Source organism: Astatotilapia calliptera, chromosome 18, assembly GCF_964374335.1.
Source record: "Astatotilapia calliptera chromosome 18, fAstCal68.1, whole genome shotgun sequence".
Lineage (NCBI taxonomy): Eukaryota > Metazoa > Chordata > Actinopteri > Cichliformes > Cichlidae > Astatotilapia > Astatotilapia calliptera.
In genome coordinates this window covers 35,644,360-35,672,172 of record NC_137439.1, presented here as the reverse complement: position 1 = coordinate 35,672,172, position 27,813 = coordinate 35,644,360, and the positions used below count along the sequence as shown (strand labels likewise).

At 42.3% G+C, this 27,813-nt stretch overlaps 1 protein-coding gene across 2 annotated transcripts; it reads right to left on the bottom strand.

Moving 5' to 3' along the window:
- Window positions 1-259: 259 nt before the first annotated feature.
- LOC113011000 (uncharacterized) lies at window positions 260-26,314 on the bottom strand. Of its 2 annotated transcripts, XM_026150359.2 has the most exons (3): window positions 26,039-26,312; window positions 8,139-8,489; window positions 260-6,784 (listed from the first exon to the last, which is right to left on the bottom strand). In XM_026150359.2, the coding sequence occupies exons 1-3, from the start codon at window positions 26,208-26,210 to the stop codon at window positions 5,238-5,240; spliced, it is 2,070 nt and encodes a 689-aa protein (XP_026006144.1). In that variant the 5' UTR covers window positions 26,211-26,312; the 3' UTR covers window positions 260-5,237. The 2 variants fall into 2 exon arrangements, with proteins under 2 accessions (XP_026006144.1, XP_080148865.1); XM_080292739.1 differs by lacking the exon at window positions 260-6,784 and having other exon boundaries at window positions 7,557-8,489; window positions 26,039-26,314.
- Between the last annotated feature and the right edge of the window lie 1,499 nt (window positions 26,315-27,813).

The window sequence follows — 27,813 nt, the reverse complement described above, 5'->3', positions numbered from 1 at the left end:
CGATTGCTCACTTTGAGACCAAGAGTTTAATGAAATGAACCAAATTTATTCTATAATACTGTCTGGAACGTAACCTTTCAGAAGGTGAGTCGTGATATTAAAAAGTCCCTGCATGTTATAAATGAACTGTTCCTCATTTTAAAAAGAATTTGAATGTCCCTGTCTGGGACCCATTGAAGACTAATTGCTTGCAGCTTCAAAATGTAGTATGTTCTTATTTATAGTATGATATCGTATAATATAGTATGTTATTCTTACATAATTTCTTTATGAATATTTATTGTTAGAATACATATTTTGGATCACAAAAACAAGTACTGAACACTTACTATATCATCATTTAGTTATGATGATGCTCATTGCTACAATAGTCATTTTCATATACATTTCCTAAACATCATTTTGAATTCGTATTGGAAAGACTCATTTTGGAAAGCCTTGTAAAAAAAGCAAAAAACCATTTGTACTTCACTTATATAGCACGCTTGACAATACTACAGATAATGTTTACACATCTTCAGTAAGCTAGCCTCACACTGAAACACAGTTTATATAATTGAACAGATACAAAATGAAACAGGTTCTAAAACATTAAAGTCTAGTTATCAGGGAGAAGTCTATGGTTTCTTTGCATCATAATTCAAACATTACTGAGGTAGAAAGAAAATTACCAGATTTAGACAGTTACATCTCTGACATGTATTGACAAAAAATACACTTCTGGAATTTTGTACATGCCATTTTTCAATAAAAATAACATTTAAAAAGTTTGTTTTGCTCTCATAAAGAAAACAAATCCTAAATGTCATGCAGTCATGCAGATGCATGCCATAAGCTGAAGAACTCTCACTCTTTTCTCAATTTTATTATACAGCCAAATTTCCATCATTACTGAAAATTTTTAAAAAAAAATTGGGGGTCATTAACTACAGGACTTACATTGCCGGTAACCTGGTAATAGATTATAGTAGCGAAAACAAGCCCAAGGTTTAAATCGTTGAATCTAGGACAACATTTTAAGTTAAAGTTTAGACCTGTTAACACACACACACACACACACACACACACACACACACACACACACACACACACACACACACACACACACACACACACACACACACAAGCTTCTTTATATTTTGTTTACAAGTAAGGCAAAATCAAAGTCTTTAGGAAAAGTCCTCCAGACTGATTGAACAGCTTTAAAAAGCTTTTGTTTTGATGTTGGCTGCCTTTTGTTTCATTTGCTGTCAACACAATCCCTGGATTCTGGGATTGTGCTCCACTGTGTGCTAACCAGGTATGGTTTTATTGGTTTATTCACTGGTTTGGAATCACCGAGCCTCATTTACAAACAGTGCAAATGCACAATTTTTTACAGGAAAATCTGTGATTTATCAGTATTTTCATAACTGAATTTCTTTGTATTTTGCAAACAAATGTTGTAACCCCTCTGACAATGGATAACAAACAAATCACAGCCTGGCTGCAGTAGGAATTTGAATTTGCTACAAAAAACAATAACCCCCCCCCCCCCCCCCAATTATTATAGCCTTATTTACAGTTTTCCAAATGATCATATACCACAAAATAAATAGCACAGGTAAAGAAAACAAAAACACTAAATGAAAACAGTGTATTCAGCACATGTATAAACTGACAGCTTAGAGTACTCAGCCTTCTTGGAGTACCTGGGTGTGGTGCTTGAGGGTCGTCCTACTGCGAGACTGCAATGCTCATGTGAGCAACGAAAGTGAGACCTGGAGGGGCGTGACTGGGAGGAATGGCCTGCCAGATCTGAACCTGAGCGGTGTTCAATTCAATTAAATTCAATTTTATTTATACAGCGCCATAACACAACAGTCACCTCAAAGTGTTTCATATTCCAAGGTAGACCCTACAATAAGTGTTGTGTTGACTTCTGTGCAAATAACAATTTGTCCATTACAAACACAATGTTTGAACATTAGGACAGACTGTGGCACCAGGACACCCTAGGCTGCAGGTCGATGATTGACTTTGTAATCCTATCATCAGGGTGGCTGTAGCTCAGGCAGTAGAGCAGGTCATCTACTGATCGGAAGGTTGGTGGTTTGATTCCTGGCTGCCAAATATCCTTGGGCAAGATACTAACCTTCATACGCCGATGGATTCATCAGTGTATGAAGGTGTGTGTGAATGTTAGTTAGAAAGCACTTACGTAGAAAATGTGTTTGTGTGAATGCTTTACAAGTTGTGTAAAGCGCTTTGAGTCCACGGAAGAGTAGAAAAGCGCTATATAAGAACCAGCCCATTTACCATCTTTGGCTATATGTTCTGGACACTCAGGTGAAGAGAGGCGCTGATCACCACCTGGTGAGTTGGATCAAGTGGTGGAGGAGATCTGTGGGGCACATGAATATATAGTGATGTTGTGCTGGGAATGCCACATCTTCAACTCCCACATTGGGCAGAACTTTGACAGCATTCCAAAGGATGCTGGGGAGAAGAAGGAGGAGTCCTATTGGGATTGATTACCCTGTGGGACTTTGGATTTAATTTTTTTTGATTGATTCGTACCAACGGGCCAAGTGGAAAAATTGGACCAGTTCTTTATCCTCTCATGGATACTTGAGGGTGCATGGGAGTTTGCCCAGTCTACATGTGTTTTGTGGACCTGGAGAAGGCATTTGACTGTTTCTTAGTGTTGTGTGGGAGGTGCTTCAGGAATAAGCGGTGTCTGGCCTGTTGCTATTCGCCATTCAGTCCTTATACCACTTGCAATTGCGCGGTCCACATTGCCGGCAATAAATCAGACTTGTTCTCTCCAAGGAGAGAAGTATTGAAGTCTTGGGGAGAGGGGAAAATGAGATCGACAGACAGATTGGTGCTGCGGGTGCAGTGATGTGGACGCTGTACCGGTTCGTAATGGTCTGCGTCCCTAACCCTCAACTATGGTCACAAGCTTTGATGGCGGAATAAGCTTTCTCCAAAGGGTGGCTGGCTTCTCCCTTAGAGAAAGGGTGAAGAGTCTGGCCATCCGGGAGGGACTCAGAGTAAAGCTGCTACACCTCCATATTGAAAGGCGGCAGTTCAGGTTGTAAGGGCAGCTGACAAGAATGCCCCCTGGGCGCCTCCTTGGTGAGGCAGAGGGGCAGACCCAGGAATCCTAAAGAGATTAGGAGGAGGTGGCTGGGGAGAGGGAGCTGCTGCCCCCCGCGACCCCGGATAAGCGCAAACAAACAAACAAAAAATATATGGATGCAAAGAGGTGTGGGAGTCAACCTTCATCCACTCATTTTCTTCCACTTATGTGGGACAGGGTCATGGGGCAGAGGCCTAAGGAGAGCCGCCTAGACCTCCCTCAATCCTGCTACCTCCTCCAGCTTATTTGAGGGAACACCAAACCTGTCTTTACCACAACAGAGTGGCGGGCAGCATCCACAGCCTCATCTATTAATTTAAAAATATTCCATTAATCTGTGTTTTATTGTTTCTTAAATGTTCTTATTTTTCCACTGAAAATGACTTCTACCATTGCTGGATGTGATCATTTACAATATATATGTTTTTGGTACTACACCCTTGATGCTGAAGAATCTGGATTTTCTGTTTTCATTGCATTGAGCTTTTCATATGAGGCTGACAGATTACTCCATGTGGTCCTTGTCCTCCGTCTGTTAGTCATAGCGCCTTTTTCAAATTTTCTTTCTTACTTGAGCGAAAATAAGTGTTTCAGGGGAAATGAACTCCTGCATTTCAGACTCAGTATCGCTTTTTATTTATTTTTAAAAAGTCATCACTCCTGTGGAAACACTTTGGAAAGCTTCCACCTTGGACCTCAGACATTATTATTTAATTTTGTGCAGTCACACTTTCTCCTTATTTCCTGCCTAGAGGTGCAGGCATCTCTCTTTACCACATCATCACCACTTTCTCCACTTCATCTGGAGGGAAATGTGTCCTTATGTAGAAAATTGGGGCGGGTCAGTCTGCAGATAGTATGCAAACTGTATTCTACAAGGTTGTTGATTCCGAACACTTCAGATTTATTAATGTTGGACACGATGTATCATGCTTCCTTGAGGTTTATTACCAATTGTAAATACCTGACCCATCACTGTGATTTGTACTTAAGAGTAAAATGGCCTTCTTTGGCCATTAGAAGACAGGGGCATTGGTACACTTTTATTTACAAAGCTATGCTTGGATTGCTGCCTCCTTATATTTGTACTTTGGTCACAAGGACAAATAGTGGTTCTTACTCCTTGCGCTCAAATGATCAGCTGCTGTTGTCTGTTCCCCTTGTCCGCACAGAGCTGGGTAAGAAAGCCTTTGTCCACTCTGCGCCTTTTTCATGGAACATGTTACAGAAAGACTGGAAACTAACTGAATTGTTGTCTTTAAATGTTTTTAAAACTAAACTCAAAGGCCTACAGGCTGCCTCAATAATGTGTAATTGTTTTGTGTAATTTTAACTTTGTTTGTTCGTATGTATTTGTCTTGAAATGTGCTGCCTCTTGGCCAGGACTCCCTTGAAAAAGAGGTCTTTGATCTCAACGGGACATTCCTGGTTAAATAAAGGTTAAATAAAAATAAATTAATTAAAATAAGCAGTAAAAACTAAATAGGCCGGTTGTATGTTTTATAAATCCAACAATAATTTTTCTTGGGAACAATTTTTTTTTTCGTTACACAGAGTAATTCTACGTAAACATTAGTAAATGAGGCCCAGTGTCATGCTGACACTTTACAGCTTTACAGATGCACAGACACTTCTTTAATAGGTTCATAATTTCATCAGTTTTGATAAGACTGCCAACATCAGTGGCTGAAATGCAGCCCCAAACCAAAACAGAGTCCCCACTGTGTTTAACGATGGCTGTAAAACACTCACCGTTGTCTCTTCTTGACCTTCTTCATGCACTCTAGCAAGCTGAATTTTTTACATTTGGACCTATCGCTCCATAAGATGTGGAGGATTTTCTCCCCGCTTCCCTTCTATTGGCTTCTTGACACATTTCCTGTTTTTGACGATGCATCTCTCCTCTTAATAACGTGACATAATTATTTGAATACAATTTCTCTTTGCCATGTGATTTGTATCAATGTTTCAGTGACAATTACTTTGACATCTTCCACATTTTGCAGTTTTATATGCTTTGACAATGGTGGCATTAAACCTCATGGAATGAACCTCTTCTTGCAGGTTTTACAAACATACTTCCTCTCACTTGTGCAACTTCTTGTGTACACTGTCAGTCACTACTTTGACCACATCTTGTTGTAGTTTCGCTAAATTTCACCCCCTCACCCATGTGGATTCTTGTGTGATCCGTCACAGAACTGAAACCTTTGCCAGGAGATTTGCAAAGGTGCTGCCTCTCAGCTGTGTGATTTTTCACGTGAACACTCCCACCACTTTGAGTAAAAACTTCTCCAAATGTTTTGCAAGAACTCTCACTTGTGTGAGACCCCATGTGGACAGTCAAATGACTATTTTGACTGAAAGTCTTACCACAGGTTTTGCAAGAATATGGCCTCTCACCTGTGTGAGTTCTCATGTGTACATTCAAATGACTGTTCTGACTGAAGCTTTTACCACAGGTTACACAGGAGTAGGGCTTATCACCTGTGTGAGTCCTTATGTGGACAGTTAAATCCCTCATTTGGCCAAAACCTTTTCCACATGTTTTACAAGAATACGGCTTCTCACCTGTGTGAGTTCTTGTGTGCCTTTTCAACTTTGATAAGCAGGTAAATTTTTTCCCACATGTGTTGCATTGATAAGGCTTTATATGTGTGTGAGTTTTCATGTGGGCAGTCAAATTACCGCTTTGTGTAAATCTTTTTCCACACGTGGCACAAGAATATGGCTTCTCACCTGTGTGAAACCTAACATGACGTATCAAATTTGAAGCGTCCCTAAACGGTTTCCCACAGATCTTGCAGGGATAGGGCTTTTCACCTGTGTGGGTTCTCATGTGGTTCAGTACTTTGTCACGTCTTCTGAAATTTTTCCCACATGCTTCACAAGAATATGGCTTTTCACCCGTGTGAATGGTTATGTGGCACTTCAACTTTTCCAAGCGGATAAATCTTTTTCCACAAGTGTTGCATTGGTAAGGTTTTATACCTGTATGCGTCGCCATGTGCACCGTTAAATTGCCTTTATGATAAAATCGCTTCCCACAAGTATCGCAAGAATGTCGCTTCTCACCTGTGTGATATCTAATGTGACATATCAGATTTGATCTGTCACTAAATGCTTTCCCACAGATGTTACAGGCAAAAGGCTTTTCACCGGTGTGAGTTCTTATATGGACCAACAAGTTATCCTTTCTCCTGAATTTTTTCCCACATGCGTCGCAAGAGAAAGGCTTCTCACCTGTGTGAATGCTCGTGTGTACTTTCAATGTTGACACGTATTTAAATCTCTTCCCACAGGTGTTACAAGAATATGGTTTCTCATCTGCTCTTCCCTGGCATAGAGAGTCGTGAGAAAGGAGCTGGCTGTTTGGCTCTTCTTTACAGGAACTCTGTTCCTCAAAAACTGAAGAGATCATGAAGGGATTGGTTTGCTGCTCCAGTACAAGCTGCTCTCCCTCCAGTACAAGCTGCTCTCCCTCCAGTACAAGCTGCTCTCCCTCCAGCACAAGCTGCTCTCCCTCCTGATTTGTGAAGAGTTCCTCCTCTTCCTCTTTTATTTGTAGAAGGCCTAGGTCCTGCTGGTTCAGACCAGATTTATTCTCCAGGTTAAAGAGCCATTTGTCATCGAAAATGTCCTCCTTGCATGCATAGTGGTCTAAAGGAATAAAGGGACACATAAAAACATTACTACTGCGATGAGAGGTAAATACATTTTTCAACACCAATAATGACCTTAGACATTGTTGTATTTGGTGTATGATATTGTGAGTTTTTTCTATCCGTTCACCATCTAAATGTATTTGCTTCCACCAATTTGTATGTGTGCAGCTGACAGCCGAGGCTTGTGCGTTAATAAAGACAAGCCTGCAGTCCGCGAGTCCTCTGTTGGGATAGTATGAGTACTATGAGGTAATTAAGATATAATGGGGCCTGATGATTCAAGACTTCGTAGGTGAGAAGAAGGATTTTAAATTCAATTATGGATTTAATAGGTAGTCAGTAAGGACAACCCAGCATTGGAGAAATAGTTCCCATTTCTAGTTCCTGTTAGTGCTGCTGTACATTTGCTGCAGTGTCTTAGATCCACTTATGCTTTTCTGGGAGCCTTTAAAATAGCCAACAACAAGGAGTCAATATAGTTCAGCCTTGAAGTAACAAATGTGTGGTGTAGTTTTTCACCATCACCATTAACTCGGACGTTAAAGGACATCTGCTGGTTAAAAATGACTCCGAGACTCTTCAGTGTTTCTGGAGTCGTTGTGTTAAACCAGAGTAAACGTCATGTTTCTAAAGCTCCATTTTGTCTGAATTTAGGAGAAAAACAATTACTGGACATGCAGACCGTTATGTCTTTCAGACAAACCTGCAGTTTAACTGATTTCTGTTATCAGGTCTCATTTTTGAAAAATAAATAGGTAGATCTGTAATGACCTGAGGCAGCTTTATCAACTAAAGGCTTTGAAAGTAATGGTTAATTTACAGCAGCATAAAAACCCGTGGTACATAATGTTTTTAACACTGATAAAATTATCACGTTTAATATCAATGCATTGTATTTCTATTGTGTCTAATAGACACACTGATGGTTTGGAGAGACTGAAAGAAGCAGTCTAAATAAAAATCAGTGGATGTTTAAGTTGAATACTTGAAGATGGATCTCATGGAAGGATGTGATCGTTTCCTCTCTTGAATGGCTAAATTCTTTTGCTTGTGAAGAATTTTAAGAAATCATGACTACTTAAAGTTAATAGGTTATTGGGCTGTGCAGAGCTCTGACTGTCAGCATAGCTACGGTGCAGAAAAGAGGATGGTTTTTATTAGTAAGCGAGTTTTTGTTAGAAAGGAACAAACTATTTTTCCAGGACAAACTCTAAGTTAGAGTTATCTCCATGAAGGCATGTGTTGGTGAGTTATATGAAGGAAATATCAGCCAAACTGCTTTGATTTGCCATTTTCTTTTTTTTCAGTAGTAATGTTACATTCACTCTGACGAATGGGAACATTGTAACCTTTGTTTCTGTGTTGTCTCTTCTTTGGCTTCAGCTTTGTGCTGGTGTCCACACGGTTGTCTACTTCCTGGTAATGATTCTTAGATCCAGGAGAGCTGTGACAGATGAACTGGTCAGAACGTATTTTGGGTTCATTATCATCACTTTCCTCATTAGTGCAAGGCACCATGAAGGTGTCAGTTTCCTGCTTCAGTAAAAGCTGCTCTTCATTCTCAGTGAAGCAGTGTTCCTCGTGTTCCTCTTTAATCGGCAGAGGAACCGTTTCCTCCTGGTCCAAACTGGAGATGCTCTCCTCATTGCAGAGCTGCTGGTCTGTGAGAACGTCCGTATTGTAGACATGTTGTGGGAGATCTTCAGAAAAAAAGAAATAAAAAGGTACACATGACAAAAGGTTACTCCTGTGATCATTGGACATTCAAGTTAGTGACAGAAACAGGTTTCTTTGTGATAAAACAACAATAAAAATGCTAAATTTAAGGTTCTACAGTGAGAGCATGCTGCTCACACTGTTTCATCATTTGTTGGACAGCTTTAATTGAAGCAGCTTTTTAAAAATGTACATTAACCATCCATTTCTGTTCTCAAACGGATCTCCCTGTTGGAGCTCAGTGTGGGGGGAGTTATTTTTTCTCCTTGTAACAACAAGAGGCATGGCATGGGAGGCGGCGATAAAGAGAGGGGACTGGAACTACTAACAATGCGAAGCCTTAGTTTTTAACCTTTCAGCGTCAATCTGCGATTGAGGATGGAGCCTCTCAGTGCCTCATTTGTAAATTAAATATCCTCCACAGAGCTTTATGTTGTGCATTTTCTATGGTTTCGGTTTGGGTCGCTGCTCATGTGGTCGAGCAGCCAGTGCTACCTAGCCTGACCTGTCTCTCCAATGTGATGTTTGTGTATTGTATGTATGGTCGGCAAGGTATCATCTACTTTAATTGCCCCTTGGGGATAAATAAAGTCTCTCTGACTGAAATACAGATCTTTTTGTTCTTGTCCTCCATTTTTAGCCTAAATTAATTGGAGAAATTTTCAAGAAATCTTTTTGATACTTGATGAAAATCATTTGCAGTGGATGTCTAAAGTCCAAGAACTTCTCAAAGGACTACGAATTCACAAACAGGCTGCTCCTGGTTCCAGGTATTAGCCTTAGCACCAGTCTGCAGCATGCATCAATCATAACGCACAGCACGATGTGCCACACGCTTCAAATGCTATTTGTTGTCATATTTTAGTAATATGCAAACATCTTTTGTAGTAACATGTTTTCATGTTTGACATCAGTTTATTGTGTGTTTTTCCTCTTGGGTGTCTGTCTGCAGTATAGCGTGTAATGCTCATAATGCACAATGCCAGGTATGAAGAATGTGATTAGTTGTTCAAATGTTATTAGTTTTTGGCATGTTTACTTAACGGTTTTTCAAATGTAACATAATATCTGAGTGTTTCTTAGTTTTAGACGAGTTAGGCGATTAAAAAAAGAAAAACAGACTAAGACGTCAGGAACATCCCTGGCTTCTAGTGGAGAGCTGTGTTTATGAAAAATCCAATATCACTCTTATTACCCTGGTGTGTTTCTGACTCTCCTCAGAGCACATGCTCCTCTTACAATTAGTTTCAGCAAAATTGTAAATCAAGTAGGAAAATTACATTTATGGAATTGACAGAGTCTAGACAATATTTTATCGGCAGTCCTCTAATGACCCGTTTTCTGAAAGGCACCATGTGGTTGCTTTGTTTAGTGCCATGTCGCACATTCACAGCTCCCACAAAGCTCACCCTGAACTCACCACACAACAGCTGATTAAAGTCACCCACCCATATCTACACTGCTCTAGTACACTTCACATTTGGATGGCTGCTAGGTTAAAACAGGGTTTGGAAAAACATTCCTCTTCTGGTACAGCATTGGACTGAAAATGATTTTAAAATCAGCCAGTAGCCAAAGAACAAAAAAATATATCGCAGTAGGTGAAACTGTGGCCTCTCCTATGCAAAGTATACATAAACCATGAGCAGGTTAAGACTTTTGCACAATATTGAGTTTTTATACTTTACCAGTCTTGGTAGCCGGGAATCGGTCCGCCAGGACCTTTGATCCTGGCCGCCGCCTAACTCACATTGCACCAGACCCCTATGGCGCCTCCTGCGGGTGGTGGGCCTGCAGGAAGATAGGCCCATGTCCCCTTTTCGGGCTGTGTCCGGCCGAGCCACCAGACGCTCGCCCTCGGGCACCCTCCCCCCCAGGGCGGGGCCCCGGTAACCCTATCCCGGGCAGGGTGAACTGTTCCCTCAATGGTCTTTTCATAGGGGTCTTCTGAATCGCTCTTTGTCTGGAGTGCCCACTCCGGGTCAGGGATGAGTTCCTGCCCCAAGTGGAGGAGTTTAAGTATCTCGGGGTCTTGTTCACAAGTGATGGGAGAAGAAAGTGGGAGATTGACAGACGGATTGGTGCTGTGGCTGCACTGATGCGGACGCTGTACCAGTCCGTCGTGGTGAAGAGGGAGCTGAGCGTAAAAGCGAAGCTCTCAATTTACCGGTCGATCTACGCCCTTACCCTCACCTATGGTCACGAGCTGTGGGTAGTGACCGAAAGAACGAGATCGCGGATACAAGCGGCAGAAATGAGCTTCCTCCGAAGGGTGGCTGGCCTCTCCCTTAGAGATAGGGTGAGAAGTTCGGCCATTCGGGAGGGACTCAGAGTAGAGCCGCTGCTCCTCCACATCGAAAGGAGCCAGCCGAGCAGTTTGGGCATCTGACAAGGATGCCTCCTGGGCGCCGCCTGGGCGAGGTTTTCCGAGCATGTCCCACCGGGAGGAGGCCCCGGGGCAGACCCAGGACACGCTGGAAAGATTATATCTCTGGTCAGAGGAGGCAATAGCGGAACTACAGGGCTGTTTCGAGGTGACCGACTGGGAAACACTCTGTGAGCCTCACGCCGAGGACATCAATGGGCTTACTGAGTGTATCACAGGCTACATAACTTTCTGCACCGACTCCATTGTTCCAGCTCAGACTGTTCATTGTTACCCAAATAACAAGCCGTGGGTGACTAAGGACATCAAAGCCCTCCTCAACAACAAGAAGAGGGCTTTCAGAGGGGGCAACAAAGAGGAGGTGAGGAAGATCCAGGTGTTACTAAAGGACAAGATCAGAGAGGCTAAGGACAATTACAGGAGGAAGCTGGAGTGGAAACTCCAGCAGAACAGCATGAGAGAGGTGTGGAGGGGCATGAAGACCATCACTGGATTCAGGCCAACCAACAGCAGGGGAGCTGAGGGAGGTGAGAATAGAGCCGACGAGTTGAATCTGTTTTTCAATAGATTCGACACCACAGTGTCTGCTCCCACCCCCACAACCTCACCTGCAGTCAGCCTGGAATCCAGAGCCACACCACTGTGCCAGCCTCTCTCTTCACATGTTGCCTCCTGTGAGATTCCTGACACCCCTCCCCCACCCATCACCTTCACTCAATACCAGGTTGAGATGCAAATGAGGAGACTTCACTCAGGCAAGTCTGCTGGACCAGACGGAGTGAGTCCCCTTGTCCTCAAGACCTGTGCCCCCCAGCTGTGTGGAGTCTTTCATAAACTGTTTATGCTGAGTCTGAGTCTGCAGAGGGTCCCGGTGATGTGGAAGACATCATGCCTCGTCCCTGTACCAAAGACGCCTCGTCCCAGTGGCCCCCAGGATTACAGGCCCGTGGCACTGACCTCCCACATCATGAAGACCCTGGAAAGGCTCATCCTGGACCAGCTGCGACCCATAGTAAGACCACATCTGGATCCCCTTCAGTTCGCTTATCAGCCTCGTCTCGGAACAGAGGACGCCATCATCTACCTGCTCAATCGTGTCTACACCCATCTGGACCAGCCGGCGAGCACTGTGAGGGTCATGTTTTTTGACTTTTCCAGTGCTTTCAACACCATCAGGCCGACCCTCCTGGGTGATAAGTTAGCAGCGATGCAGGTGGATGCTTCTCTGGTGTCCTGGATTGTTGATTACCTGACAGGAAGACCACAATATGTACGTCTCCCACAGTGTGTGTCTGACAAGGTGATTAGCAACACAGGGGCACCACAGGGGACTGTCCTCTCCCCCTTCCTCTTCACCCTCTACACCACAGACTTCAGCCACTGCACAGAGACCTGCCATCTTCAGAAGTTTTCTGATGACTCTGCGGTGGTTGGATGCATCAGCAGGGATGATGAGACAGAGTACCGGGCTGTGGTCGACTCCTTTGTCACGTGGTGTGAGCAGAATCATCTGCAGCTCAACGTGGCAAAGACCAAGGAACTGATCGTGGACTTCAGGAAGACCAGGAAACACTTGACCCCTGTTTCAATCCAGGGGGTCAGTGTTGACATTGTGGAGGACTATAAATACCTTGGAGTACACATTGACAATAAACTGGACTGGGCTAAAAACACCACAGCACTTTACAGGAAGGGCCAGAGTCGTCTCTATTTTTTGAGGCGACTGAGGTCCTTCAACATCTGCCAGAAAATGCTGAGGATTTTCTATGAGTCTGTTGTGGCCAGTGCGATCCTCTATGCTGTTGCATGCTGGGGGAGCAGGCTGAGGGTCGCAGATGCCAACAGACTTAATAAACTGATCCGTAAGGCCAGCAATGTTGTGGGGATGGAGCTGGACTCCCTCAAGGTGGTGTCGGAGAGGCGGATGCTGTCCAAGATAAAGACAATGTTGGATAACACCTCCCACCCACTCCATGACATGTTGGTCAGTCACAGGAGCTCGTTCAGTGAGAGACTGAGATTACCGAAAAGCACCACTGAACGACACAGGAAATCATTCCTGCCTGTGGCTCCCTGTACAACGCATCCACTTAACACACTGTTTGCTGCTACAGCTACACATGTTTCTTTTCCAACTATTTATTTATAAGTGACTTATGTATGTATGTATGTATGTATGTATATATATGTATATATTGTACTATTCTTAGTTAGCGTATTGTCTGTCTTGTCTTAATGTTGGTTTAAAATGGAGCACTGTAACAAAAAATAATTTCCCCCAGGGATCAATAAAGTATTCTGATTCTGATTCTGATCTCTCAGCTGGCCTGGGAACGCCTTGGTGTTCCCCAGATAAGCTGGAGGAAGTGGCTGGGGAGAGGGAGGTCTGGGCTTCTCTGCTTAGGCTGCTGCCCCCGCGACCCGGCTCCGGATAAGCGGAAGAAGATGGATGGATATATTTTACCAGGTGAAAATATTTAAGAATGAAAGCTCTCAAAGAGAACATCCCAACAATCATCCTCCATGGAGCAAGCATTTAGGTATTCGTGCACTACACGAGTAGTTACCTGCACGAGTAGGTTTTTTTTGAAGAAAGCACCATCTGTTGTTGACACTCAGCAAAGCGGTGTGTTTATAGTGGACACTGAGCTGCAGCCACCCACTGAGTAATTGTATTAACTCAATTATAAAACATCATTGTTGCAAACTCTTTGCTTCAGTGCTTCATTCAATGCATGACTCTGTAGCACTCACCCATATCTTCAACTGAAAATAGACCTGCAGGGCTCTAGAGGGCAACCAAATCTCTGATTGTTCGCATTTGGGGGGTTAGCGTCCAGAGATAGTCAGGGATGGGACCTCTGCGATTGGTCGTGGTCCTGTAATTGTCCCTTAGTCCTTCGCATGGACGTTTGAAAGTGCAGGCACATAGAGAGAGGTGAGTAGCTTGAACAAAGCGATATCGATTCATGAAATCCTGAATCGACTTTTAAATATAAATGTATTTTGCCAGAAATGCCGGAATCTCAGGTTAAAGCTCACAAAACTATTTCAACAAACAGCAAATGAGAGCAGGAAGCCATAAACACAGAGCGGACCATCAGAATCAGCTTTCTCTTTCTTGGATTTCTCACCCGACAGCACGTACACGAACACGCCGTCGGGGCTGAAAGCCGACAGCTCACTGACTCTGAGATTTAAGATTCCTTAAATAATGTTTTATTAATAAAAGAAATCCTGTCCACCCAACATCAACATATCTCAGACATCTTCAGGCTCTCTGCCCTTGGTGTGTTTTGGACCAGCACCTGTGACATCAGTACTTGGTAATGTTCCCTGTGTTTCATGTGTCTGAGCGAACACACCAACTCCCTGAGCGATCCCTTGGACCACTGTGAGCAAGAGCAGACGTGTGCACTGTGGTCACACCAGCATCGAATCCATCCAAGTTACATGGTTTATTAAAATAATCAAATTACAGCATTTACATTTATGTTAGACTACTTTTAATTAACTGCTTTAGCCCACTTACAGTGAAAATTAAAAAAATCTTGTCCATGTCCTGTGTAGTATGTTAACACTATTGGAAGTAAAAATAACTTGAACTCCAATTTTGAAAACACAACTTTCTTTTTTTCTTTTTTTTAAAAAATAAAGCTCTGACTTGTATTATGAGCCTGTGGTCTGGGAGAGAGTCCTGTAACTCTCTGGCTGTGTCCCAATTCAGGGTCTGCACGCTTGAAGTACGCATTTTAAGTCCGATTACGTCACCGCCACGCGGTCCCAATTCGAAGTGCACTTCAAATGCGTACTCCAAATGCGCCGTCGATTTCCCCAAATATCAAGTGTGGTCCGGTGCACGCTTTGTGGTCCCATATATCCCACAATTCATAGCGCGGCGGTGGGTGTGGATTATTTTGCCGCAAAATACGGCAGAAGGCAGAAGGGAGCGGCCAAAGAGTGAACTGTCAAAAGTAAGTACTGAATATGATGTCACTTATTTATTATGTGTGAATGTTTAATAACGAAGAAAATTAAAACATTACTGTTGGCCACATGTCGGCAAAGTTATGTGACATTAGTGCCTTTATGTGTGGACGGGATTATTTTTTAAAACGAAAATGGAAAATCTCCGTTTTCAAAAATACCCGTGTACGTGTGGACGTAGCCTCAGTCTCTGACTGGAAGCGCTAATTCGTCATTCGGCTTTTGTCAGACTAAAGTAACTGTTAAAACTGTTTGAAAAGCTCAGCTATAACACAAGGAGAGATTGAGAATTTCCTTTTAGTTCTCAGTTTATTTGATATTGACAAAAGTTAGTCAGTTTTGTCTGTTCTTCTGTAAAACAAACTAAGATTTATTTTTAGAATTAATATTTTGTTTCTAAGTGGAATTGACAATTTAGTAGTCTGTTTCGTTTGTGCTATTTTGAAACTTAAACGCTTTAGTGGCTGCCTTTTGTGTAGTTTGCAATATTTGCCTTTATTTATCTGAAAAAGTCTCATGTTCCTTAAGTACATCTACCCTGTTGAACTTATTATGGGAAATAAATATTTAAATAAAAACAAGCTGCTGATTATTTCACATTTTACTTGTGAGCAACGGCACATTTAAATCTTACAAATATAGTTATTTGGCTTATATCGTGATAGATATCGTTATCGCCTGAAATGAAAAAAACATATCGTGATATGAAAAAATCTCATATCGCCCAGCTCTACTATAAGGATGTTATGTGTTTGTAGACTTTCTGCCCAGTTTGACCCATTTAGCAGACGTCAGCCTGTTTAAGGCTCTGATATCTATTCTGTATGACTTAAAGCAGTTATGACATGGTCTGATTTTCTCACCCAATAAAGGAATATTTCATATATCAGTCTACTCTTCATTCTATCAGAAACTGTTTTCACAGCTCGTACATTTTCTTTTTACACATATATGTAAGCATTGAGCCAAATTTAGTAATGCCAACATACTGAAGGAACAACATTTGTCTCTTATGTATAATACATCTGTATATACACTTTTGAGTGAAGATTTAAGGTGATTGGAAATATATATAACTGCAACTTGAATCTTTGACCCAGAGTTCAAGCTCAGTGCTGTAATATACCCCCCTCTTCCGGGGGGCGGGTGGGGGTATATATATTATATATGGCTACGGATACCGACTACGGAACGGAGCAGTTGTCAGCCACCTCCTGTACATGGATGACATCAAGCTGTATGCCAAGAGTGAACGAGACATCGATTCACTGATCCACACTACCAGGCTATACAGCAATGACATTGGAATGTCGTTCGGACTGGAGAAGTGTAGTCGGATGGTAACAAAGAGAGGGAAGGTAGTCAGAACTGAGGGGATTGAAATACCAGAAGGCAACATTGCAGACATAGAGGACAGCTACAAGTACCTGGGGATCCCACAGGCAAATGGGAGCCATGAAGAGGCCGCTAGAAAGGCTGCAACCACCAAGTACCTGCAGAGGGTCAGGCAAGTCCTGAGGAGTCAGCTGAACAGTAAGAACAAGATCCGGGCCATCAACACCTACGCCCTTCCCGTGATCAGGTACCCTGCTGGGGTAATAGGCTGGCCAAAGGAGGAGATAGAAGCCACTGACATAAAGACAAAAAAGCTCCTTACCATGCATGGAGGGTTTCACCCCAAGTCCAGCACCCTGAGGCTGTACGCTAAGCGGAAGGAAGGGGGCCAGGGACTGGTGAGTGTCAGCACCACAGTCCAGGATGAGACAACGAACATCCAAGAATACATTGGGAAGATGGCCCCAACTGACCGAGTGCTCAGTGAATACCTCAGGCAGCAGAAACCCAAGAAAGAGGAGGGAGATGAGGAACCATCATGGAAGGACAGGCCCCTGCACGGTATGTACCACCGGCAGATAGAGGAGGTGGCTGACATCCAGAAATCCTACCAGTGGCTGGACAAAGCTGGACTGAAAGACAGCACAGAGGCACTAATCATGGCAGCACAAGAACAATCTGTGAGCACAAGATCCATAGAGGCTGGGGTCTATCACACCAGGCAAGACCCCAGGTGCAGGCTGTGTAAAGATGCCCCAGAGACAATCCAGCACATAACAACAGGGTGCAAGATGCTAGCAGGCAAGGCATACATGGAACGCCATAACCAAGTGGTGTACAGGAACATCTGTGCCGAGTAGAACCTGGAAGTCCCGAGGTCAAAATGGGAGATGCCCCCAAGGGTGGTGGAGAATGACCGAGCTAAGATCCTGTGGGACTTCCAGATACAGACGGACAAAATGGTGTAGGGCTGCTCGATTATGGCAAAAATGATAATCACGATTATTTTCACTGAAATTGAGATCTCAATTATTTGACGATATTTATTTAACCCTTTAAGACCTACTATAGAACCAAGTCCGCCAGAGCTCATATTATTTTTTTACATGTTGTAGTGCCATTTGTGGGAGCATTTCAAGTTGCTATACTACTGTTATAGCCCATATTTTAATAATATGTATGCATTAAGTCCATAGTAACTACATTAATTGCAAAAAAGTGCAATAAACTACAAAAAAATTGAAAATTGTTTTTTTTTTTTTTTTTACATATATTTCTACTTGGAGAAATTTAAGAGGTTTATCTCTCAAAACTTTAAATACAAAAAAGTTGCAAAAAATAGTTTCCCACCACAGGAAATTTATTTTGAGTGTCTTCATAGTTTTATTTTGGAGATACACCAATTTTTATATACTGCAGGAAAAACAAAAAAACAATCCTATGATGCAAATTTGCAAAGAAAACAGCAGGTGCATCAAAATAAACTATTTCCAGCAGTGCAATTCGAGTTCTAAGCATCCCAGAAACAATTCAGAAAAGTCAAACATGACTTATGAAAACACCATTATAGGCTTTTAAGGCCTACAAGTAAAAAACTACATTTTCTGCGAAAATGACGTCGCTTCCGGTTTCGGGCAGGAAATGGCGGACATGCGATAGTTCGCGCTGACGTCTGTTTCACTGTGGGAAGTGTTACGAACAGCTGATCGGATCGGCAAAGCGTGTTTCTGGAATATTATGTTTTTGTTCCTGCAAGCGCTTTTTATGCAAATTTTGCAAAGCTTTATGTGGAAGGAAACCGTGACCGAGGACAAGCTGATGGCATAAGATGTAAGTACAACTCCTCCGGTTTCATATGCAAAAAAATATATTGCGCTAGCTTACACGGTTCAGGTTCTACAGGGAATTAAAAATAGCTACACAAAACGGAGCGTGCAGCTCTGACCAGCTTTAAAGGGTTAACAATAACAATGTATTGAATAATGACTTTAAAAAATAATATAAAATAGTGTGCAACACCACTGAAGTTTTTTTTTACCTCTCTTTTCAGCCAACGGCAGTCACTCTTCTCTCCAAATAACTTCTGCTTAGCTTTCCGAGCTTCCCTCGGGTCCTCTTAATCAGCGGTCTCCACCTTTTTTTGCGCCACGGACCGGTTTATGCCCGACAATATTTTCACGGACCGGCCTTTAAGGTGTCGCGGATAAATGAGGGAGGGGCTAATAATCGGCTCAGTCATTTTTAATGATCGTTGAAAGCCCAGATCGTAATCATGATTAAAATTCGATTAATTGAGCAGCCCTAAAATTGTGGTGGCTAACCAACCGGTCATAGTGGTGGTAGACAAACAGAAGAAGACGACCGTAGTGATCGATGTAGCAGTTCCGAATGACAGCAATATCAGGAAGAAGGAACACGAGAAGCTGGAGAAATACCAAGGGCTCAGAGAAGAGCTTGAGAGGATGTGGAGGGTGAAGGTAACAGTGGTCCCCGTGGTAATCGGAGCACTAGGTGCGGTGACTCCCAAGCTAGGCGAGTGGCCCCAGCAGATCCCAGGAACAACATCGGAGATCTCTGTCCAGAAGAGCGCAGTCCTGGGAACAGCTAAGATACTGCGCAGGACCCTCAAGGTCCCAGGACTCTGGTAGAGGACCCGAGCTTGAAGGATAAACCGCCCGCAGGGGCGTGCTGGGTGTTTTTTATTTTTATATATATATATATATATACTAGGGGTGCAACGATATTCGTATCGATATTGAACCGTTCGATACAGTGCTTTCGGTTCGGTACGCATATGTATCGAACAATACAACATTTGTAATTTATTTTATCAACTTTCCTTCTGACGATGCTGTCTGTGTTGAGCGCTCAGTGAATCTGTGTTCGACTACTCCGCCTAGGCTGCACTGTCCAGCGCAGATCCACTGAGCGCTCAACACAGACAGCATAGTCAGAAGGAAGAGCGCAGGGCAAGCTAGCAAGACAGAAGTTAAGCTCTCCTTGCAACAGGCAAATTGAACCTCATTCAGATCTGGCGTTTGGAATTATTTGGGTTTTCATGTGACGTATGACCCTGAAGGTAAGCGAGTCATGGACTAAAGTAAAACAGTATGTTGGATGTGCCATGCAATGCTCAATTACATGGGTGGGAACTAGTGTGTTAGCGCAGTTAGCTCGTTAACGTGTTGGCCGTCTAGCCCCATGCACGGAGCGATCGGCAGTAGCTCGTTAACGGAGATTTGCCGTGTTGTGGCGTTAAGGTCATTTCAACGAGATTAACCTGAAAGCACTAGTGGGAACACAACGAATATGACTGCACATTTACGCCGACATCATCCTAGTGCAAAGACAAAAACAACAAGCATGCTACTAACTTTAGCCGAGTCATTTAGACAGCTGTTAGCACATGATTCTCCTTATGCTGCTGAGAATATAGCCCAGAAGAAGCGGATAGTATAGCTTTTATTTTGGAAAGAGACATTTCTCTGTAATAAACTCTCTTTTCCAAAGATGAGTGATTCCTCAATCAGATACAGGGCTCGCAATATCGCTAGCCCCAGGACGTCGGGCTAGCGATTTTTCCAGTCGGGCTACCAAAATCTCTCTCTGCCCTGCCCGTCGGGCTATTGTAGGAAGGAAAAATATATGTCAATGCTTTTGCATTCTTTCGGAAATGTAGCTGGGTAATTATGTCATTGGCATCGGTGAGCCACTGTCAATATGTGACATATTGAAGTCGCGTTTGAATTTGCGCTTGTTTTTTTGCTTTCACTTTGCAATCGTGCGAACTGTGTATAGAGAGCGACAGCACTGATCTGTGAGTGATGATAATTTGTGCACCAATTCCTCTGACATCGTCTTATTAATCGTTAGCTTACTATGCAAACATGACAAGTGAAATCTCCCGCAGCAAGCTTAAACATGTGAGAGGTTGATCTCGCAGAGAATCACTGAGCTTATGTGAGAAGCGCAAATTCAAACGCGATTTCAATATGTCACATATTGACAGTGGCTCACCGATGCCAATGACATAATTACTCAGCTACATTTCCGAAAGAATGCAAAAGCATTGACATATATTTTTCCTTCCTACAATAGCCCGACGGGCAGGGCAGAGAGAGATTTTGGTAGCCCGACTGGAAAGATCGCTAGCCCCGGGACGTCGGGCTAGCGATATTGCGAGCCCTGTATCTGATTGAGGAATCACTCATCTTTGGAAAAGAGAGTTTATTACAGAGAAATGTCTCTTTCCAAAATAAAAGCTATACTATACGCTTCTTCTGGGCTATATTCTCAGCAGCATATTAAACATATCAGGTCCCCATAAGGAGAATCCTGTGCTAACGGCTGTCTAAATGACTCGGGTAAAGTTTGTAGCATGCGTGCTTGTTGTTTTTGTCGGCTTCCACTTGTCTTTGCACTAGGATGATGTTGGAGTAAATGTGCAGTCATATTCGTTGTGTTCCCACTAGTGCTGTCAGCGTAAATCTCGTTGAAATGACCTTAACGCCACAACACGGCAAATCTCTGTTAACGAGCTACCGCGGATCGCCCTGAGCGTGGGGCTGGACGGCCAACACGTTAGCGAGCTAACTGCGCTAACACACTAGCTCCCACCCATGTAATTGAGCATTGCGTGGCACATCCAACATACTGTTTTACTTTAGTCCATGACGCGCTTACCTTCAGGGTCATACGTCAGATGAAGACCAAAATAGTTCCAAACGCCAGATCTGAATGAGGGTGGAGGGGTTCATATTGGCATGTTGCAAGGAGAGCTTAACTTCTGTCTCGCTAGCTTGCCCTGTGCTCAGTGAATCTGCACTCGACTACTCCGCCTAGGCTGCACTGTCGAGTGCAGATCCACTGAGCGCTCAACACAGACAGCATCGTCAGAAGGAAAGTTGATAAAATAAATTACAAATTTTGTATTGTTCGATACATATGTGTACCGAACCGAAAGCACTGTATCGAACGGTTCAATATCGATACGAATATCGTTGCACCCCTAATACATACACATATATATACATACATACATACATACATACACACATACATATATATATATACATACACATATACATATATATATGTCAAACCAGTTTTTTAATATATTTAACTCCTTTTCCGCTGTAGTCAGAAGCTGTTCTAGGTTTTTACCTGAGCAGTACAGACTGGTATCATCAGCAAACAATACACATTTTAACAGTTTGGAAATGCTACATATGTCATTTATATATAATAAAAATAATTTAGGGCCCAGCACAGAGCCCTGAGGAACACCACAAGTTACCTTCAACTGCTTAGATTTTACATTATTGAATTCGACATATTGATTTCTGTCATCCAGGTAACTTTTCATCCACTTGTATGCTAACCCTCTTATGCCATATCTCTCTAGTTTATTCATTAATATAGAATGATCAATTGTATCAAACGCCTTTTTTAAGTCTATAAAAACACCAACAGTATATTCCTGTCATTTGCTGTCATGTAGTTCTTGTTATGGATAAAAAGTGTCTTTTTTTTGTTTCAAAACAGCTGATAACTATTCGCTGATAGCTGCCAACATCTGCAAACAAATATAATTCTATAAAGTGGTTCTATATATTGTGTAACTGTTCATATAGAGAGTTATTAAATTTATTGCTAATGCAATCATATGGCACACTGACTTCTGAGGAAATTTTAAATGGCACTCGTCATCAGAAAGGTTGCCTACCCCTGCTGTAGATTATTTATTATAAGCCTATTTTTACTTTGCTTACCAACACAATTTAAAAACTGGTTTATAGTATGAAGTTCGCATAGTCGACAAAAGTCCTGAATCGGTCATGTGCTTTGGAGCACAGGCACATCCATCAACTCTACAAGGTTAACTCTGTAATCATCAAAGGTTGTTACGTTCAAACTGAGGGCTATCTTCCAATGTACACACACTAACAGTCCAGCAAAGGTTTGAGCTGTCTGAACATCATGCCAAAAATAGAATAGAATAGAATAATCCTTTAATTGGCCCACAAGGGGAAATTTGGTTGTAACAGCAGCCAAAAAGACACATATACAAACAAAGAGTACACAGGACACAGAACAGAAACATACACAATTTTCTTACATATTTACATTAAGGACAAAGTGAAAAAAGGACTCTGTCAGATCGCAGCTGCTGATACTGGCTGCAAGCTTGGAGTGGCGCTGGAAGTCATATATAAATAACCAAAGACATTTAAACTTGAGAAAAATAACTTTTGTTGCTCACAAATCAGGAGATGGCTATAAGTTATTACAGCGTTTCCAGGTTTAAAGAATTGGAATTAGAAGCAACATCAAGAAATATAAAGTGTGCCGCACAATACAGAAAATGCCTGAAGAAAGATCCAGCGGTCTAAAGACCCAGAACAGCTGCCGAGACACTAGAGTGAATGACTTAGCCACGTTGTGAAAAGTAGATTCAAAGAATACAATCACTAAAACCCAGACAATGGACTGCAACGTTACTGACCAACAAAAAAATCTCCCTCACCCTCAAGCCAGAATAAAGTACACTAAGGACAACCTGGAGAAAGATTATGCATATTGGAAATACCTCCTGTGGGCACATGACATTTGGAGAAAACAAGGAGTGCATACAACCCAAAGAACACTGTCCCCACAGTGAAACACAGAAACACAGAGAAACACAGAAACAGTGCAACACAGAAACACAGTGAAACACGGAAACAGTGGAACAAAGTGAAACACAGAAACAGTGAAACACAGTGAAACACAGAAACACAGTGAAACACAGAAACAGTGAAACACAGTGAAACACAGAAACAGTGAAACACAGTGAAATACAGAAACACAGTGAAACACAGAGAAATACAGAAACACAGTGAAACACAGAGAAACAGTGAAACACAGTGAAACACAGAATCAGTGAAACACAGTGAAACACAGAAACAGTGAAACACAGTGAAACACAGAAACAGTGAAACACAGAAAAACACGGAAACAGTGAAACACAGAAAAACACGGAAACAGTGAAACAGTGGAACACAGAAAACGTGAAACACAGAAACACAGTGAAACACAGAGAAACACGGAAACACAGTGAAACACAGAAACACAGAAAAACACACAAAACGTGGAACACAGTGAAACACAGAGAAACACGGAAACAGTGGAACAAAGTGAAACACAGAAACAGTGAAACACAGAAAAACACGGAAACAGTGAAACAGTGGAACACAGAAACAGTGAAACACAGAAAAACACGGAAACAGTGAAACACAGTGGAACACAGAAAACGTGAAACACAGAAACACAGTGAAACACAGTGAAACAGAAACTCAGTGAAACACAGAAACACAGTGAAAGTTAGTTCAGGGGATATGTGTTAGCCTTGTTAAAAACACAGGCCACCACAACACAGTCACGTCCATGTATGCCTGCTGTTAGGGCACAGGAAGCTGCTGGAGTGTTGTCCTCAACAACATGTGTCAGACAATACAAGCACATAAGCACTGACACAGGAAGTGCTTTTGTGTGTGTGTGTGTGTGTGTGTGTGTGTGTGTGTGTGTGTGTGTGTGTGTGTGTGTGTGTGTGTGTGTGTGTGCCTGTGTTTAATTGTGTAATTTCCGTAACTGTGAGATATGTGCTGCTACCTATCTTGGCAGGTCTCCCTTGAAAAAGAGGTTTTTAATCTCAATGGGATCTTCCTGGTTAAATTAAAAATAGAGGAAGGGAAGAAGTTAAAAACTGGACATAGAGACATCTGAGTGTTTGTGTCTCTGTGTAATCTGTAAAGCTCTGAGCTTCTGTACTCATACATCAATAAAACAACCATAAAACCAACACAGTCGTACATGTCTGCACCACAACAGCTTGTCTTCCATTATTACCAACTTAGCCTGACTCGACTCTGTTACTGTTGTTTTTAATTACTACTAAATACCACCTCAATGTGTGTCGGACGTCATAGCAACGCAACTGCAAGTCCTGTGATGTCATTTGTATGTGACACAACCACAACAACAGAGGACGCTGCGGCAGTATAGCTGATGCCCACACACACAGACCACTACCTCCTCTTTGACTCCCACCACCGTCTGGAACACAAACTTGGACCCTACAACACTGGGCAGAAAACACGCCCAGGGCAGGAGGCAAAGAAATGGAACACACATGTAAACAAAGCTTTCAAAATATGTGGTTATCCCAGCTGGGCCTTCATCCAACCAGCACAGATGCAGAGTAAAGAAGGTCAGACACCAACGAGCCACACACTCATACACAAACTGGTTCATCCCAAACACAAGCTAAGCAACACAGTGTATGCTGTGGAGTGCAACTAGGAGAGCTCAGACCTCTGCAGTGAAGAAATTAAACAGCCACTGCATAAACGCATGGCACAGCATAGAAGCGCCACCTTGACAGGACAAGACTCGGCTGTACATCTGCATCTAAAGGTCAAAGGTCACTCTTTGAGGATGCCAATGTCCACATTTTGGACAGTGAAAACAGATGGTTTGAAAGAGGAGTGAAAGAAACCATCCTTGAACAGAGGGCGGGGCTTACGACACCAACTGTCTGCTACCTACATCCCAGTTTTGAGATCCCTTCCCAGGCACCTCAACCCCTACTCACATCTTGCGTCAGTTGATCTGAATAAGTCACATGATAGGGCGAGGCGAGGTCCCACAATGGCTTCACCCGAAGTCTCTGCCGATAGCGACCTACACCCTTTTTTGACACCTTGGCTCACATGATGAATATACATCACAGACACCTCACCCTTACTACTGGAACTTCAACATTATGCACTCCATACTATACATTAATGCCACTTGTTTTGCACATGTTCAACTACCAACCTCTGTATAGTTTATACATTTTATTTATTGTTTACTCTATTTAATTTGTAAAATATGTGTACACACACACACACGTAGAAAAACATATTTAGTATACACATCCAGTAATGCATATACTATTATATATTGTACATATATTTATTACTCTCAGATTTAGCCATTCTTATATTTTCCTTGTTTTATGTTATGGTATGTTTTGCACACCTCTGTTGCTTGTGAAGCTCACACACAAGAATTTCACTCGCATGTAATGGACCAGTGTACCTGCACATATGATGTGACAATAAAAGTGATTTGATTTGGATTTGATTTGAATAGTGGGTCAACGACCCTCTTAAGGGACACCTGGGACCTGAACAAACTGAGTACCGTGTACTGATTGCATGAATACAGTTGAAGTTTTAGAGCAGTCGTGTTAGAAATAAACACACTACTGCACTGGGAAAATATAACTGGGATAATACTGTGTTTCCTGCTCGCTGTGCTCGTTTCAGCTGCTCCTTGAATGTCTCCATTGTCCATGAGCTTTATAATTTCTCCAGATTTCTCAACGCAGCTAACACAAAGACAACTTGAAAGGACAGATGTAGTAGTATCCCACGGAGAGAATAGGGGTGGGGTTATATAAATCAGTATGTGGCCAAAAGCAGAGACACAAAGAGACACGCACTGCTAACAAAAGAAACGCGTTATGTGATCGATATCAAACTATAAAGTAACCTTCTTTGTGTTACACCCACGCCTGAAATGTGAATCAATTTCCTACGCCATCTGGAACCTGCAGTAAACCGTCTCAGGTATGCGCTCCTTCACAATAACCCGAGGGCATCAATTTATTTTCAGTGAAGTTTACAGCAGCATTTCCGTGACCTCGTTACATCTACCTGTCCGTTTCACCCCTTTAAATGCGTGCTACTGATCCACTAGTTCGCAGCTTTATCATGCAGCGGTGGTTTTGTTACGTACCTATTCTCTGTAACTTTATTTTGGGGAACTTAACGGTGATATCCCGGAGTATGCGCTGCCTGGCATCGGCCTCATTCTGGACGATCGTTTTTACAAAGGCTCCGAATATCTCTTCAGCAGCAGCCGTTAGTCGCTCATTAACAAAGTCTCTCAAATACTCGACTGAACACATCGTTACTTCAGCAGCTCAAATATTTATCTGCTATAAAGTACACAACCGTTTTCAGCTTCGACTACCGAGCAGAGCCAGAAACGTTCTACGCATGTGCAAAAAAACTTCTTCCTGTTCCTTCCTTTCACAATAAAACCCATCGACATTTTTAACAAGCTTTATTTAAAAATGACAACCTATGCACCACTGACTATAGAAAGGACTGTTATCCAGTGAAGTTTATACAGCCAGTGGTGCATACAAAGAAACTTAATGCCATAACAGGAAATGAGTGTGTACAAAATAATAATACAAAATCACTAGTTTTAAACTCAGTGTTCGCAAATAATGTAAATTATTATTTGGGAGTAACAGGCAGAAGTTAGACAAAACATTCACAAAGAAGATGAAGATGAAGAGGCTTGGATGGAGCTCTGAGTAGCATGTGAGAGGCTGAGATGAGGAAGAGCCGGTCTGCATGAAAGACTGCGAGGGCCGGATAGAAAGATAATTGGACTAGACCAGTGATGTCAGCAGTGAGCTTGACAGGAAAGTGGAAGTGATGAAAAGGATAGATTGGCCAACAAACACAGACAGATCTGCGATACAGATTTTTCTTTATTGAACCATGTGTAAGCTTCATTTCAATAAGCAGAGATTTTTAGGATGAACGGAACATGATTTATTGATAAACAGAAAGCCATCAAACAATTCCACAATTTTATTGTAACAATAATTCTATTCTATTCTAAGCTTAGAAGTGGATTGTGGTAAATGAGACACAGAGCGGGCAGAGTTAAAGGGCCATCGGTGGCCAGAAGAGCGTTACGGAGCTGAGACAGAGCTCATGATCTGTGATAGAGATCAAGGCCAGTGAAGGCTAGGAGAGAAAGCAGAGAGCCTGCAAGAGGCTGAGCGCTAGCAAAGGACAGACGAAGGAGAGAGCCTGCATTAAGGCTCAATTCAATTCAGTTTTATTTATACATCGCCAAATCACATCGACAGTCACCTCAAAGCACTTTATACTGTAATGTAGACCCTACATTAATAGATACAGAGAAAAACCCAACAATCGTATGAGCCCCTATGAGCAAGCACTTTGGCAACAGTGGGAAGGGAAATCTCACTTTTAACAGGAAGAAACTTCCAGCAGAAACAGAGGGGCGGTTATCTACCGCAACCGGTTGGGCTGAGGCCAGGAAGACGGGACAAAAACATGCTGTGGAGGCCAAAATGGGCCAGTGAAGGAGATCGGAGCCTGCAATAAGCTGTAATATGCTATAATAATAGAACCTGCTAATTTTTGGTTGGAATGCTTTAGTGATAAACTATAGTGGTGAAAAGACAAATTGGAAAAGATAATGTCATATTTTGGATTGAATAGATTAGAAGAGGAAGTAAATTCACTGAACCTTAAAAACCCTTAAAAAGCTAAAACGAATATGAAATCCAAAAGACATTCAACATAGAACTAAACATGCCTTTGCAAAGACAAATTGGTATCTTATGAAGAATCGATAAAGTTATTGGTTCTGGACTCTTTCAGTCCAGAACTGAAAGAGTAACCTTTGCTATACCTTTATCCAGAAGTTAAATAGAAGATTTGAAAAAAAAACTTGGTAAC

Bases quoted from the DNA above. Each gene is read 5' to 3' on its own strand.
- LOC113011000 (XM_026150359.2), bottom strand. From the start codon at position 26,210: ATGTGTTCAGTCGAGTATTTGAGAGACTTTGTTAATGAGCGACTAACG. The intron at 8,490-26,038 runs GTACGTAACAAA...TTTTTTCTGAAG, and splicing joins AATAAAGTTACAGAGAATAG to ATCTCCCACAACATGTCTAC. The intron at 6,785-8,138 runs GTTACAATGTTC...TTATTCCTTTAG, and splicing joins GAGACAACACAGAAACAAAG to ACCACTATGCATGCAAGGAG.